At 36.0% G+C, this 17,449-nt stretch overlaps 1 protein-coding gene across 4 annotated transcripts; it reads right to left on the bottom strand.

Moving 5' to 3' along the window:
• Nucleotides 1-9,921: 9,921 nt before the first annotated feature.
• LOC106076771 (uncharacterized) lies at nucleotides 9,922-17,327 on the bottom strand. 4 transcript variants are annotated; one of them, XM_056007880.1, is made up of 5 exons: nucleotides 17,197-17,290; nucleotides 15,836-15,989; nucleotides 12,861-14,272; nucleotides 12,120-12,263; nucleotides 9,922-11,889 (listed from the first exon to the last, which is right to left on the bottom strand). In XM_056007880.1, the coding sequence occupies exons 3-5, from the start codon at nucleotides 14,256-14,258 to the stop codon at nucleotides 11,707-11,709; spliced, it is 1,725 nt and encodes a 574-aa protein (XP_055863855.1). In that variant the 5' UTR covers nucleotides 14,259-14,272; nucleotides 15,836-15,989; nucleotides 17,197-17,290; the 3' UTR covers nucleotides 9,922-11,706. The 4 variants fall into 4 exon arrangements, with proteins under 4 accessions (XP_055863855.1, XP_055863853.1, XP_055863852.1 ...); XM_056007878.1 differs by lacking the exon at nucleotides 15,836-15,989 and having other exon boundaries at nucleotides 17,197-17,327; XM_056007877.1 differs by lacking the exon at nucleotides 15,836-15,989 and having other exon boundaries at nucleotides 17,225-17,273.
• Nucleotides 17,328-17,449: the final 122 nt, after the last annotated feature.

Below are 17,449 nucleotides of genomic sequence, written 5' to 3'. Positions count from 1 at the left end.
AGTATAGAAGCACTACCGGTACTTACTATTCGACAGCTGCGTTGGGTCAGACACTTTGCTTGCCTATAACGCATTGCCAAAGGCAATCTTCTTTGGTGAGGACGGCGTAACAGAGATTCATCTCCCCCGTAAGCCCTATAAAGATCACACCAGGCGCCATTTTGCCCTCAAATGCATAGATGAAAGTAGCTGGTAGCAGATGACCCCTGAAAGAAACAGTTGGAAAGTTCTCACGAAGGCCGCGGGACACATATCTGAGGCCAAAAAAAGGAAAGCCCTTAAAATTGTAGATGAAAAGCGCAGAAAAGGTGATCTTATATCTCATCTTCGCTTATGATCCCGTCTTAATCTTCCGAATTGAAGACATTATTATTGTTATCCTTCTCGCAAACTCACGAGATGAACAAGAAAAACAATTTAAAAAAAAAACGCTTTTATCAATTAGTTTGAATCAATCATGTAAATAGGCCTATATGTGCCATTGAACTAGACATAATAAATCTGTGCTATTTGTATATTTGTAACCATTGTTTTTGTTTAGCTTTTAGCTTTCCCAATGCGCTATGATCCTGATCCTATCACTTGTCTGCACCAGTTGTGAAAGTATACACAGGGCTCAAGTCCTCAATGGGACTAATTCAACTTAGACCACCCCATCTGTCAAGTACGATTTCTTTCCCTTGTTCAAGGTACCAAAACATAATAAATAATTACCGATAGTTTATTAACTAATTGTTGTTTTTTTAAATTGATTTTTGTGTTGTCAGGTAAAAGAAATAATTGGGCGAAATTTTAGCTTAATCCGCGATTGGGTGTGGGAAAAATCACGTGTACAAACTGTCTTCAGATTGTAGGCCTAGTCTGAGAGTAGAAAGCATCTCACTTAACCAAAGAAATATGGATGAAAGCAGGGGCGTAGCTAGGGATTTGGGGGCCCGGGGGGATTGACCTCTTTGGGGGCCCCTTGCATTTTGTCATTCGAAATCATGACATGAGATAATGTACTTAATAAATATATAAGCCTACATTCATTAATATCATTAAAATTAACAATAAATAATCATTAAGAATCTTTTAATGAATAATACTATTGTTTATTGGCGAAAAAATGCACAAGTGACAATTCATATCGCATCTATAACATCATCTACATCGAAACTGTCTAGTATTTGTGACTCCACTAACATTAAAGCCATGCTGATAAGACTTTCTTGCGTCAATGTGCTCCTGAGATAGTTTTTGATTAACTTGAGCTTTGAGAATGATCTCACGTATGACGCAATGAAAGTGGCCTGAGTTTGCAGTATTCGGATGGAGATTGCAAAGTTTGAGCACACATCATTACCATATGAAGCCAGCTTCCTCAATATGTCAATTGGTGATTGTGGCACTGGTTTGTTAATGAAAAGTGCTCGTGCATCTATAACATAATTGAATAAGCGATTTGCCTGTAACACAGTTTTTCATCAGCGTGTCATCATTCATAGACCCCAAGATGTATCTTTTTTCAAGAAGAAAAGGTGTCCTCATGGTTTTCCAGCTTATGGAATTTGCCCTTCATCTCCATATGAAGTCTGTCCAGCACTTCTGTCGCATCACGTTTGAATTGCAGTTCTATTGACAGTCATGTATCAGAACTCATCTCCACATCAAGTCTTTTCTTTCTTTCTTTTGATTACAGTAACTCCATAGCATTCAATGCCTTCTTTTGCTTTGTCGATAAATTGGGTGATCAGTTTCGTCCGTTTCTCATCATTTTGTAGAAAGCATGAAAGGGTTTTAATTTCTTCAGCAGCTTCCATATGTGCAGTCTAGACGTTTGTAGTTTCTTCTGAACTTGGGCGAAGGAGATTTGACCAGATTTCCAGATAAGCTAAAATTTCATAATTTTCCACTGCATGAAGAAGATTCTGTGCACTGCTTCTAGTGTTGATTCAGAAAGTTTCTCCAACAGTTTGATGATTTTGTCGAGATGTAAGGAAACTGCCGACGTAGCTTCTTCTCTTGCGGACCACTGGTATTACTCTTCTTTTTTAAACTCCAGGCTCCAGCTTCTTTCAGTTTGGCCAATCTCTGGGGTGAATTGAAAAAAAAAATGTGAACAATTCATGTACAGTTCCAATAGCTGGTTATATCTCAGCAGAATGAAGAGCTGCCAGGTTCAGAGAGTGATTATCACAGTTCAGAAATGTTGCCTTTGGATTTATGACTAAGCGATGTTTCTGCGGGCCAGACAGATGTCCACTCATTTTGGCTGCGCTATCATAGGTTTGACTTCTGCATAGATTAAAGTCCATTCCAATGTCTTTAAGAGTTTTCAGAACAAGTTCTTCATAATGTTGTCCATCAGATTTCAAAATTTCAAAGTAACCAATGAAAGACTCTTTGATTTCGAAATTATCAACCACCAAGTAAGGAACTATTAGGGACACCTGTTCTTGACGAGAAACATCTGAGATGGAATCAAGCATCAGAGAAAAGTAACAAACTTGATTGACTTTCACGACATTTGATTCCCTAACTTTTATGTCCATCAAGTTAATAAACTCATTTTGAATTTCTGGTGATAAATAATGTGTCTTCCCATATTCAATTCTATGTAAGTATTGTTTCGTAACTTCAACAAATTTTGCAAGAAATTTCAAAGATACTAGGAAGTTTCCAGAATCAGGTGAATTCCGTTTTTCGTTGTGACCACGTAAGCTTAAGTTTGTTTTTTTGCAAAGTACTTAACAGCTGCTGCTACACGCTTCAGAATATCTCTCCAATACTGCTGATTTTTCAAAATTTGCGAATGAAACATATGTGACAGTTCATCTGCTTCTGCCTTAAGCTTTTCTTCTTCTAACTTCCTCTTCAAAAGAGCTTGTCTGTGGTGAACTCCTTCTTCATGTTCTTTCAGCCTCTCAGGTTTCTTCCAATTGGTGAAACCAATCCCAGGTTTGCTCATTGCACTAGATGGAAAACACATGTCAAATAAAGCAGACATCCCAAGTGTGAAGAGAAGAGGAGCCAAGATCGGTTGCAAATCTCTCCAGTTGGAAGCTTTCTAGTAAACCATGATGTCAAACTTCGTGATTTATTTTGGTAAACCCTATTGGAAACAAATACCGTTCATTTTTGTTTAACACAATCTTTGTTTGCAGTTTCTCAGATAAAATTCCAGGCTGGATACATTACAGCTTCTTCCACTTCTGGAGAAAGTGATTTTGGAAGACCATCACTTGACTCATTATCTGTATCAGTAGCTTTAGTTCTTTTCTTTGACTGTGGAGTTTCTTCAGCACTACTTTTCTCACCAAGAGACATGTTGACTTCATTGACTGTTGTATCTTTATATGAATCATTTGAAAAGTGATACTTTTCTTCGACACGTTCAGTACGCTTATCAGGTTTCTTTTTAAATGATAAGAATGATCAAATAAACTACCCAATGTAACAAGTTACTTCCTGAGAGTAACACGGCACTATTCAATGCTATGGAAGTTACTCCTTAAAATTTAAAGTAACTCAGCACAGAAAGTGTTAATACTCTGTGTGGAATACACACAGCAGGGTCACTAACTTATATAACAACGTGAAAAGCAAGATTACATGGCAGGGACGTAATATTTAATTTTTTGAAAAGCAAATTTCGGAAACTCATTTGGGGGCCCTTCTCAAGTGGGGGCCCTGGGGGATCTTCAAATTCTGCCCCCACCCTAGCTACGCCACTGGATGAAAGTCTATAAGGGCTACTCAATTGTCCACTGTGAAGGACTGGAATTTGATTTGATTTAAAATATCAATGGAACCATTTTTGGGGACCCTGACCAGAACAAGTTGGTATCCTAAGCTATAGTTTAGGTAGGTCAATCACGTGATCAGCGAAAATTAACAGAAAACGAAAAGAAAAAAATCAGACATCTTTAGCAGTGGCGTTCCCATAGGGTTACCAGACACAAGCACACCCAGAGGAGAACAAAAAGGAGGACAAAGCATTACAAAGGAGGACACACACACACACACACAAAAACATGACAAATTCAACTTGAAGAACTAGATCTAGAATTACACCGTATTTGATGAAACATTTTAGTCCATCAAAAGTTGTAGATCTTCACTATCTTTACTAATCTTTAGTAGTGTATTTCTCAGTGCATCTTTTCTGAGTAGTACATCAAAACGTACTTGTGGAGTTCAATGTACGACTTCTTTTTTTCCTCAGCTCGTACATTGTGAGAAAATTGTCTCTCCTTGGAGAATGTATTTCCGTTTTGGCCACAGCCCCACTGCATGATGACAGCAAAATGACCTTTTCAAGTTTACAATTAGACCTATGCCTCGGAATGAAAAATAAAAACTAGTAGATCTTGTTGTATTTTGAGTAACTGGTTTCTTTTGACCATCTTTAAAAAAACAACAACATATGTTCAAGAAAGAAATGTCAAATTATTACATACAACTGTCAATGAGTAAATTTGTGCAATTAATACAGAAGATATGAAGGAATAAACACTATTTATGGGTAATATCTAATTGTTGTGAAAAAGCGGGACATTTCTACATTTTAACACAAAGTCCGTCGGTAGACGACCTCAAAATAGATAGGCCTACATAGATAAGACTTGTTAAGCTCAGAGAAGGAGCGGGTCGAAACAATTATATACATTTATGATGTCATTAACAGCTTTGCGAGTGCGAAATCACTTAAAGTACTTTTGGTTTAAAAAAAAAGTAATTGTCGCTACAGATTGTTCGTTTGCTAAATTCGTTGACATTAGTATATGAGTACGTTTCGAATTGCTACTAAAAAGGGTCAACGGTAGGCAAACGCACAGTGAAAAGCTCTTATCAAGTTACACTAAGACCATACCACCAAGCCTAAAGCCTGTAACCGAAGTTAGTAAAACGCATTCTTTATGACCCCGGCCTAGTGGATGCGGAAGAATAATTTTTAAGTATATATATATATATATATATATATATATATATATATATATATATATATATATATATATATATTGGCTATACTCTACACAGTCTACGCTCATAAATATAATTACAATACCATTCATTTAAAAAAAATTCAATTGCTTATTTGTGGTATCACAGTTTTCTCTTCCTGGTGATACAAAAAAAAAAAGCAGCCTGCGCTATTCAAAGTTATTATTTTTCGTGACGCTTGCACTAACAGGCAGGCTGGATGCCAAAAGCTCAGATAGAACTGGTGATTATTTAAACTTGGTGTGGGATGTTGACAACACTATCACGGTAGTTCTACTTGGGATATGCTAATCAGTTTTCAGAAACTGAAATTTCAATTATTCACCAATAAATTGACATCGGAAGTAGAAGCTAGAGCACATATGTAGGCCTACTTTTAGCGGCCGCCGAAATGGAAAAGCCGCTATTAGTTTTGTCACGTTTAGATCTCAACAAACGTTCATGTTATTTTGAATCTAGATTGCTACTAAGTGTTTTTGTTTTAGATATCACGAATGTTTCTTCAAATTTGTAAATAATTATACCCTAAACCAAACGTCCCGCAGGAGATAACGGCGGGCAGGGTTCAAACCCAGGTCCATCGCGAACATTGAACTATTATCCAGAGCGCAAACCACACGTCCAGGCAGCCATGCAATACTGGTGCGACTGCTTTTTTTTTTTTTTAATTCTGGAAACGAACTATCTTTAAAAATATGAAATAGGCCTGTTACATTTAAGACTTTTTAAAAAAGAATTAAATAGGTCTACATCTTGTTTATATCATGGGCGTAGCCGGAAATGAACCCCCCCCCCCCCGCAGATCGGAATTTAGTGACTGATTTTAAGCTTTGATTTTGTTTTTTTTTAGGTGAGATTTTAATACTAAACCATCACTTCCTCAGCACAACCAAGGCCTACCAGGGGGTTTTGGGTTTCAGGGGGTTTTGAGTTTAAAACCCCCTACCAGGGGGGTTTGAGTTTAAAAACCCCTTACAAAGACAGTTTGTGTGGAAACACAAACTCAAAATCGGCCCCCGAAGTGGTCCACCCAGGCAGGCTTCAATATTTTCAGAAAGAACATCCGAATGAAATTATATCAAAGACAAATGAGAGATAAAAATGGAGAAAGAAGGTTGACAGATCTTGTGTAGTGCCCCAACGGTCCACCAGATCAAAGGATAGGTGCAAGTGAATGCAAAGTTAGATGTGAACCTGGCCTAACTAGTTCCCCTTTCAGACCTTGTGGTCTATAGGGCAGATGATGTAAAGTTCATCTGTTTTTAGTGGCCTACGGTTAACGAGGGTGTCATGTAGCCAGCACAACGACCAACCGCCTTTACTTTTCCCCAACTAATGTCAGGTACCCATTAGAGCTGGGTGGACTCAGAGGCGCCCAAGGATTCTGAAGTTGAAAATCCCAGTCTTCACCAGGATTCGAACCCGGGACCCCCGGTTCGAAAGCCAAGCGCTTTACCGCTCAGCTGCCGCGCCTCTACTGGCCTAACTGAAGTCTTATAACTGATGTAATTGTTTTGAAAAGGCTCAATCTCTTATTCGAAACCTCAAAAAAAAAAAAAAAAAAAAACTCCGCAAGACAAAATATGTTAAAGAAAATGCAGTTTACAAAATTACTATTCGTTTTAAATTAGGTCTAACTTATAATGCATTATTATTAGATTTTTCTCTTTAAAAAAACTGCTTGCATAAGTGATTTAAAAAATTAGATTTTTCGCCTTCAGAAAAATAAAAAGTAGCCATTGCATCAGAACTTTGAATGGTCTAAAATATTGTGATGTCGGATTTTCACTATCTTTTCTAGTTTACAAGATCTAAACGGGACGGACGGACAGACATTTCACACAAAACTAATAGCGTCTTTTCCCCTTTCGGGGGCCGCTAAAAATGCAAAAATATACGATAAACCCCCTCTTCAATATAAAAAAGCAAATTACACATCAGAATTCTATGAGCGTAGCCAAAGGGGTTTTGAGTTTACCCCCTCCACCTGTTCGGTAGGGTTTGAAGCTAAAAAATACCTTTTCAATATAAAATAAAACAAAATTATGCACTCAAAATGTTATGAGCGTAGCTAAATGGGTTTTGACTCAGTTTTGATTTTAAACCCCCCTTCAACGGGGTTTGAAGGTAAAAATACCTCTTTAATAATAAAAACAAAGCAAATTATACACTCAAAATGTTATGAGTGTAGTCAAAAGGGTTTTGAGTTTAAACTCCCCTCCAGTGAAGTTTGAAGCTAAAAAATACCTCTTCAATATTTAAAAAAAAAGCAAATTACTCACTCTAAAATCTATTAGCGTAGCCAAAGGGGTTTTGAGTTTAAAATATATCTTCAGTGTAAAAAAAAAAGCAAATTACGCAATCAAAATGCGATGAGCGTTGCCAAAAGGGGTTTTGAGTTTAAACCTTCCTTCAGAGGGGTTTGATGGTAAAAAATACCTCTTCAATATAAAACACACTAAAATTATTTGAGCGTAGCCAATCCAATTGATTAAACCCCCCTCCTACAGATGGCTTTTTTTTTAAAGTTAAAAACCCCTCCAGATGGTTTTGAGTTTAAGATCTCCCTACAGAGCTTTTTGAGGTGGAAAACCTCTACCTTCAATATGATTCTAAAGCAAACTACAGTTACCAAATTCTATGACCGTAGCTAAATGGGGTTTTGAATTTAAAAAAAAAACAACAAAAAACTCCATAGATTTTTTAGTTTAAAACCCCCAACAGATGATTTGACGATAAAACTTCCCCTTTCGATATAAAATCTAAAGCAAACTACAGTCACTTAATATTCCAAGAGCGTATTCAAGAGTGGTTACACATTTCTACCAGTGGCGGGGCTCCATTAATAAAGTGCAGTGAATAGTCATCTGCCGAAATTGAAAAACACTAAATGTGACTCAACAAAGACGGCTAAGACAGATTTTAGGAAACAATTATATATAGAGATCCGGTCTAAATCAAGGAAATCCTATGCCGAGCTGGGAGTCGACTCCTTAGTAAGGTTGTAACAGAGTGTCGCATGAGGATTGCGGGACATGTTCTCCGACAAAATGAATTACGCATAAGAAGAGTTTCGATGACATCCTAGTACAACTTGACGCCACATATTCATGGAGGTCCTCAGAGCAGGTGAGAAGAGGCTTCAGACATTACCAGTGACTGATTTTTAATGGAAACAGCGTGACGGCAAATGCGCCGAACGGCGCGGGAGGACGAAGTCAGTAAGAATAGCACATTAGGTTTTTTTAACTTTTTAATAGCAGGAAAATGCACTGTAAATACTTCAGAATATGCATTTAGTTGGCTTTCAATACTAGAAATAACCCCGAAAAAAATCCTGGCTACGCCCATGATATATATATAATAATAGAGCCAACATTTATTTGGTGAGGACGGAGGTATGATAGGGTTGTAGCCTAGTTGTAGATAGTGTGCACTTCATAGCCTCTAATATGCTTATTCCTGCAGCAAATATTGAAACCTGCCACTAAATCTGCTCGGGGCCGTTTTATTGATTTGTGTTTCCACAAAAACTATCTTTAACATTTTTTTTTTTTGAGAAGCGTCGCAAGCAGAAGTTTAATGTAAGATCAGGAAATAAACAACAACACAGTCGGCTCCAGGACGTAGGCCTACATGCCTCACAGGAAATATATTTTTGATTTAACACTTGCACTAATAGCCAACAAGTTTTTACACGTCACTGATATCTCCCAGGGGCATTGAAAGTAGAAAACCAACTGTAGGTTAATTCTTGTCACTGATTGATCATTTTCAGATGTTCTTTGATTGATGTTGGATAGTTGCTTTCCGAGTAGGTCCTAACAGCTCAGTCATGTTCACTAAAGGTTTCTATCCTATTCATATGTCAGCCATATCGATGTATATATCCCCGTTTCTCCGTTCCAGCTCTGTATCTAAGCCTATATTATTTATTATTTGTTTTCTTTTCGAGTCTGCCTGTAAAAAAATGTAATGCTATACTATTGTTATGATTTTTTTAATTAACCAGTAAATAATATTGTTATAACCCTATTCGCGACGCAAAAGGGTTAACTGTGTGTGATCAACTGACATTTGTGACAGGCCAGCAATACAGTATAGCGTGCTATATCAAAGGGCAGGGGACAGTACTGGCATGAACTTTGAACGCAAATGACCACTGTTATGGTAATCTGATCATAAGCCTGCGTGTACCAGAGACACAGAGGGTAAGGTAGTGCAGTTCAAGACAGGACAGCGAGTAGACCGGGACTATTAGTCTGCCATGAAGTCGGTCCTGGTGGAGCCCTGAAGTGATTGTACGAGTCCAAGAAGAGATAGAGAAAGTAGAGTTTATTAGTTTAGTACCGTGATGTACAGAGTAACATTTTAGTTGTTGATGTATTGCCAATAGTGTCTTATTGGCTGTTTTAATTTACCATTATTAAAGCACCAGATTATTTGGAGCCTTGTTGTCAAGTTCTTGATGTGTTAGATGTGCTGTGTTGTGTTTAGCAGTGTTTACAGATTAGGAAGAGAGATCGTAACACTATTTCTCCTTCTTGCAGGATATTTACCATCGTGATGAACTATCAAGCCTTGCTTGTTGAAACACAAACAAATAGAGCGAGAGCTAGAAAATACATTATTTTTTTTTTTAATTATGTATATTCTTTGCTGAAGGGTTTTGGCAGATTTGGTTGATAATCGCGGGTAGGATCAGCCCATGAATAGTAGCTTGAGGAATCTCGGTCTAGGGAAACAGTTTTTCTGACCCCATGGTGGCATCCTCGTGGAGACGTTTATAGTTATAATACAAGTATTTCATGATAGGACACATTCGTTTAGTAGCACTAACTATTAGTTTAAAAAAAGGACACTTCTCCCCCCCCCCCTTCCCCGATGTTTTATTATAAAGAGATAGTTGACTTCAAGTTAAAACACTGCTTGCAGTTATCAGCTGCCGTTATGGAGGAGGAACTAGAGTGTAACAAGAATAATGTCCGATACATATCACTCATATGACATCTCGCATTGAATTTCAAATGGGCCATACATTCTATTAGTGAACTGGGGAAACGTGGAATCAAAGATTGTGCCCATTTCAAGTTGAATTATCTAATAAACTCAGAGACCGGGCTGGTTAGGCTGAGAAGCTTTAAAGTAATTGACCATAACTGTTGAATGAGTAGGCCACTAGAAATTCACCAACTGTTGAATGAATAGGCCACTAGAAATTCACCAACTGTTGAATGAGTAGGCCACTAGAAATTCACCAACTGTTGAATGAGTAGGCCACTAGAAATTCACCAACTGTTGAATGAGTAGGCCACTAGAAATTCACCAACTGTTGAATGAGTAGGCCACTAGAAATTCACCAACTGTTGAAAGAGTAGGCCACTAGAAATTCACCAACTGTTGAATGAGTAGGCCCCTAGAAATTCACCAACTGTTGAATGAGTAGGCCACTAGAAATTCACCAACTGTTGAATGAGTAGGCCACTAGAAATTCATCAACCCCATTAACTTCAGGATCAATGGAAACTCGCCAGCAACAAATCAAAAAAAAAAAGGGGGGGGGGGGGCAATGTCTCTGAGTACTTAACATTTCTACAAAAAAGTTGAAGCAGTTATTGTGACAGCCACATAACACCATAGGTCAACAGGATGGACTTTGCCTTGTGATCTTTTCTTTTAAATTACACCCCCACCCCCCAAAAAAAAAGAAAAAGCCCACCCAGGGTTGCAATGCAGAGTGGTACTATGCTAGGAATCACAAAGAAAGCTATGATATTTTAATTGCTTTTCGGTTGAAAAACTGTGTTGGGCAAAAATCGCATAGATTGTCTCTTCTAGGAGGAACAGATGTTATTGAGACAGAACATGTATGCTAACAATAGAAATACTCTATGCAAGAAATACTGAAAGTATTGACTTTCAAACTATTCCTACATTCATTATATCTCATAAGTTCTTCATTTATATCTAATGAGTTCTTCATTTCATTACTAAAATATCTATCACAGAAAACTCGTCTATCATTTTCAATTTTACACACACAAAATAAAATAAAATATTTTCAAAGCAATTTTTTTTCAGTAGTAAAATTACATTGTCAAAATAATATATGCTTAATAAAAAGTAAAGCATCAAATCATGACATCAAGGAACAGGTAACTAGTCAATACAATCATATAATGCAGTACACAGTTTATAATATGAATATGAAAATGGCCTAAGATGATTACAAGTTTTAGTTGTTGTTTTTTTTTGCTTAAAGCAATACAATAAAACAAATATGTCTTAGGCAGAATTATATTTATGATGATTTTATTGTTTAACATCTAAATATGTGAAATTTGAAAATTTAATTATTAATAAAGAACAATAACAATCTTAATGTTGTTGTTTTTTTGTATTATAACAGCAACTACCAACTTTTTATTTACTGAAGTACAAACTTTTTAAAATTAAATAACTTAGAGGGTGAAGAGTACAGCCAATAAATAAGAAAAGTGTTTTATGGTCAGTAGAAAGACCAACCACTTGACCTCCAAATATCCTGTGTCCATTGGGAGTTGGGTGAACTCCACAAGTGATAATAAATATTTATATTTTTACAAATATTTTAGTGTTTCTCTATGGCGTTCTTCAACACGATAAATCACTCTCTCATTCAAATGGCACAAATATTAAAACATTATCTTATGACAGTAGGTCACATTTGGAATTGGCAGTCTAGAAATCCTTAATACCTAGCCACATGCGATTGTGCCGATACAGATCAAAAGCAATCTCTTGTGGAGCTATGGCTAGTTGCGGAGAGGTATAAGCTAATCCAGGCATACTGAGATCTGGTGTTTCTTTCTGAAGATCATATGAGAAGAATTCCATCAGGTCAGGTGCATTGTCATCTGTTTTCTATAACAAATTCAGTTTTAATAACCTTCATTATTATATATTTAATTTATTAGACTTTATTAATATAACTTTTCTGTTTCAAACCTTTCAGAGATTTTTACTATACAAACAAATTAGGCTTTTATTTGATTCAGAAAGGCAGTTTAGACTTAGACTTAATGACGTTTATGTTTCAAAATAAATCTATACAATTTTTTTTGTTTAAACTGATCCATAAGTAGATATCTTACTTTGATCACTTTAGATGTTTTTGTTTTATTTTGTATCTTGTTAGTCCTCATTCTGACAACCCTGTCACAAAGAGTCTCCATACAAGGATCAATGTCCACCAGATCTCTGAATTGATTTGATCGACGATTGGTACAGGCTGCTGCCTGTTGAAAAAAACAAAAACAATAACAAAATTAAGAATATTTAAAGTTTTTATCTTATAAATATGTATTTATGCATTCCAAGTGTTATACCAAAATTTAATCACAAATATTTATGTATAAATATATAATATCAATATACTATCTTGTTTTACATCTGGTACATTTTATTTCAAAAGCAATCAATCAAAATTGTTTCCTTAATGGAGGCATAGAGAGAAATACAATTGATGTAATATATTAATTTCTTTCATAAAATACATTAAAAAAAAAATACTTGAGAAATGACAAAAAAGATTGTGATTAAGTAATTTGGTACTGTACAAAGCCTACTTTTAAAATTATGACCCACTATCTGAACCATTTTTATGATTGCAAGAAAGAATCCCTCAGGTACCTGACAAACTACAATTTCTTAGCTAGTTAAAAAGCCAGTAGCCTAAATGTTTTATTAATAACAGTAAAATGCTGGTGACTCCTTTCCTAGCAGTGTTATTCTATCATTATGTTCAATAAAAAAAAATGAATCACCATAACCAAATACGAATACAAGTGTATGAAGACCTAATAAAGTTCTAATTTAATTTCAACTATAGATACCTTTTCATTGAGCTCAGTTCTCTTGGTTTCTGATTTGGCTAGAACTGTTTCTAGAGTTTTAACTGCATCCACTTCCTGGTGAGAGATAAGGTCCAGCTCCCCACGGATTTTCAGAGTTGAATTGAATTCAGGTCTAGCAAATATATGCTCATACTCGCTCTTATCCTTCACCACTCCTGATTCAAAGGGGAACGAATACTTTGTTGTGGCAGCTTTCTCTCTCCCCTCTCTCACAACACTTAAAGATGGAGTCAATATGGGCTCAGAGCAAGATCTAAGGAATTTCCCCTCATCCTTGAGTTGTTTCAATTTATCTGCTTCCTTTGTTTTGCTTGGAGATCTAGAAAGTAACATGTGACTTTTTGATAAATTAAGAATGTTTTTATCTGAAGAGACTTTTGAAAATTCAGACAAGCTGGTTGTTTTGACTGACTCATCTGTGACTAACTTATCAGAAGTGACTATTCCTGATGACTGTTGTACGTTTACAGTTACTTCTTTTTGTTTACCATTTCTTTCTAAAGAGTCTGCAACATTATAAGGAGTTGAAGAATTTCTACAGCTAGTCACAGGCGTGCTGATTGCAGAATCATCCAGGATAGAGTCATCAGAATAGTCATTAGGATTATAGCTTCTTTGTAAACTAAAGGGTTTCCAAACTGGGCTTGAGCTGTTGCCATTGACACTGGAACCTTTTAAAGTGATTGGCGATTCTGGAGTAGTGAATTCATCTAATGTTTCCTCCCCTGAAGATGCAGATGGAAGGTCAAATCTAACACACTGCTTCTCTTTAGTTTTTAAAACTTTATAGTTTCCCTTTATATTTTCTTTCTGATCTATAGTTTTTAATATTAAGACAGAATTACTGTAATCATATTCAGGGGAGTCACCACCATCACTCTTAGCTGATGATTTCTCGGGAGTTATAAATAAAGATGGGTCAGGGTGAACAATCATGCCTGGGCTCCAAGCTGCTGGCTGTGGAATCTTATTTACAACCTGAGACTCAATACTAGTTCCACTATACAAAATGTTTGAATCAGAATTGCATTTTGGAGTTTTTTCAGGGGTGATACTAATGGAAGGATGCAATAATTTTGAAAGACTTGGACTCCAAGCATATGGTATAGGAATTTTATTCTTAGATTTTATAGGGCTTTTTTCATCAATAAAATGTGTTGTCTCTGGTTGGGACTTTGAAGGCATATTTGAAATATTCTGTAGTGAAGTATTTCCTTTAGGACAATTAGAAATTTTTTGTTCAAGAAATTTTGAATAAAATAAAGTGTCCAAGTTATCTCCAGATTCAGTGGCTACATTATATTTTCTACCTTCTGAGTTATGGGAAACAAAATTCTCATACTCAGAAACAACTGCAGTAGTAGTAGGTGGAGGCATAGTTGTTTGCAATCCTGTGAGACAGAAAAAAATTTTCAAAGACTAGTTAAACATGAATGTTGTTAGGAAAAAATTTTAAATCATAAGTTCAGAAAACAAAATAAAACTTGCCATTAATTTCTAACTATCACTCATTTCATAGTTTGTAGTTAGTTGTAAGATGACAACAGTTCTTTCTTACAGCCTTGAGGTTTGGACTAGGAACTAATCTAAGTAATCTACTATATATAGTACAGAATTACTTTACGAGCCTTGCGTGTAGCAAAGTCATACAGTATATCATATTAATTCTGTTTCCTACATAGATCACGCTCAATAGCAAGAATTACCGAATGTTTCAATCTATCTTTGAGAAATGTTGACCTCAAGTAATTCTTCATTAGTTTGAGGCGCCAGAAGCTTCTTTCACCAGATTCCAAAATTACTGCTATGCATAATGCCGCACATAAGATTGGCGATTTCCATATTGAATGACACCCCAAAATGACTATTTTTGTGTATATATTTCTGTATATTGTAAGGACTTTTTCGTATATTTTGCGATTTCGGAAGATTTCCAGGAGTTCCTGGTAAATCAACAGGAGGGCGCGGGAAATCTGTTTTGTTATAAAAATGGTTTAATTTAATAATTTATACACCTTGAATTAGAGCGGGTCCTATGAAAGTGCGGGCCCCACTACGGTCGCATAGGTATCAGTGGCCTAAGGCGGGACCCTGCAAAATAGCGGCGTATGCCACGTCGCCGGTCGACTATCTATATCTATAATTCTCTTCTTCGCTCAAGAGTTTGGACGAGAAGAAGAAGTAAAGGAAAGATCACTCTTTTATTTCTGCGGATAGAGTTATCCCACGAACTTTACGAGCCTTGCGTGTAGCGAAGTCATACAGTATATCATAAAAATTCTATTTCCTACATAGATCACTCTCAATAGCAAGAATTACCAAATGTTTCAATCTATCTACTAGTATTGTTGAACTAAAGTAATTCTTCATTTATATGAGGCGCTTCTTTCACCAGATTCCAAAATTACGGGATAATGCTGTTTTTTATCACGCCTAGGATTGGCATTTTCCTTATTGAATGACACCCCATAATGACAATTTTTTTCTAGATCTATATATTTCAGGAGATTCGTATTGAGTTATCTAAAGATTTTAACAATTTCTGGATATTTCCAGGACTTTTTCGTATATTTTGCAATTTCAGGAGATTTTCAGGAGCTCCTGGTAAACGGAACGGAAACGGAAAATCTGTTATAAGTTATACATTGGTTTAATTTAATAATGTATAACCTAGAATTAGTGCGGGTCCTATGAAAGTGCGGGGCCCACTGCATTCACATAAGGCTGGCCCTGCAAAATAGCGGAGTATGCTACGCCGCCGTTTGACTAGTAAGAAATATAAATTCTTTGTGAATACAGAACACAACACTTAAGTTCACATTTGAGGACAACAGTGTGTATAGAATAGCTAAAAATACACTCAAATACTAATGTTACTTTATGATAATGTAAAATGATTGGTTTTGAACAAACACTTAAACAAATGAATATAAATATATACATTATATACATACATGATATATATATATAGCAACACTATGGCACCCCTGTAATTATGCAGTGGGTACCGAGTCACATAGGTGTGACTGGCAACACTATTGCAGACTACTTAACCCACCAAGGAGGGCAACACCACCCACCAAACAGGCTGCGAGTCTTCATCATGCTCTGGTTATAATTCAAAAAAAAGAAATGGAAAGTGGTGTGAGTACTGGACAAATCCTAAAAAGCCAGTGTAGTCTGACCACTTTTCCCTGTGGTGGAGGCTGTCCAGGCCTGAGCAAGCTATTATAGCACAGTGCAGGACAGGTCACTGTCCTGTTGGCTCATACTTCTCACAGCTATGGCAAAATTTTGATTCACGGTGCCTCGGCTGCGGGGAAGAAGAGGAAACTAGTCTCATATTCTTTTTGACTGCCCCAGACTTACTGATCTCTGTCTCAACAGATCTGGGAAAACAAAAAATCTCGACCTGTATGGTGACATGTATACACTACATAAGACAGCAGGGTTTCTGTCCAGGGCTTTTGCAACAGAGGATTTGAGCCTCTCAAGCCCTCACTCAAATGGAGTTTGATGATGAACAAGTACCTGACTTTAGTTGGGGAAAGTAAAAAAGGCAGTTGGTCATTCACTCATTGTGCTGGCCACATGACACACTGCTCATTAATTGTTGGCCATATAAATAAATAACCTTAACATCATCTGCCCCATAGATCGCATGGTCTGAAAGGGAAACTATACTTTTTTTACTCAATGAATAAAAAAATTACATATATGAAATTTAGCCAATCTTAGTTAGATTTTTAGATGTAGATCTAGCCAATCTAGGTAAACCAGAGAGTGTCTAGTCTAGAGATATCATACTGATGTAATTGATCAGTATTTATATATTTATAGATAATATACACCATTAAAAATATTATAATTATACATTTATTATTTATACTTTTATAGAAATATTAATTTAGACTAGAGATTAGAATCTAATTTAGAATAGATCTATGATTCTATCTGAATCCTATCAATTCTATCATTATCATCTATCTATTCTACTTTTCTAGACTAGATACTTCGATACAAAGCCTACATATTAATACCTAGAATAGAATCATAGATCTATGATAATCTATCTATTATATAGATCTAAGATTTAAAATTAATAATAAAAAAATCAAAATTTTAAATTGGCGAGTTGCAACTTGTTCAGTGTTGCCAGTCACACACTGTCGACTTGTGACTTGTGTGACAATGACAAGAACTTATGATTAGATGACATCTTCTCGGGTCTTCTGTCGTCAGACAATACTGATTCTACTGAAGTTTATAGATTCTATTTACTGAAAGCTCAAATTTAACAGATATTGTATATTACTTAGATCAAGATAAAGCTTATTGAATACGTTGTTTTTTTACAACGATCTGTAGTTGTAACATTTGTTTTGTTTACGCCGCCATTTTTTCATATGTCCAGAATTTTGATTTTTTCAAGCCAATAACATCTTATTTGTCGATCAACAGATCAATACTTCTCTGATTATAGCAATTGGTTTAATTGCTTTTTTAATCTCATCTCAATTTCTTTTGTATTGGATAGGATGGTTTTTAAAGTGCATATGACGTTAACA

This window comes from Biomphalaria glabrata, chromosome 13 (assembly GCF_947242115.1).
Source record: "Biomphalaria glabrata chromosome 13, xgBioGlab47.1, whole genome shotgun sequence".
Lineage (NCBI taxonomy): Eukaryota > Metazoa > Mollusca > Gastropoda > Planorbidae > Biomphalaria > Biomphalaria glabrata.
The sequence above is the reverse complement of the archived record's forward strand: the minus strand, read 5'-3'. Positions and strand labels throughout refer to the sequence as shown.

What these genes read in the sequence shown, in the direction of transcription:
- LOC106076771 (XM_056007877.1), bottom strand. Translation starts at nt 17,258, where the DNA reads ATGTTACAACTACAGATCGTTGTAAAAAAACAAC. An exon ending in GAACTGAGCTCAATGAAAAG is followed by an intron (nt 12,264 to 12,860) that starts GTATCTATAGTT and finishes TTTTTTCAACAG; the next exon opens with GCAGCAGCCTGTACCAATCG. An exon ending in AAACATCTAAAGTGATCAAA is followed by an intron (nt 11,890 to 12,119) that starts GTAAGATATCTA and finishes AATTTGTTATAG; the next exon opens with AAAACAGATGACAATGCACC.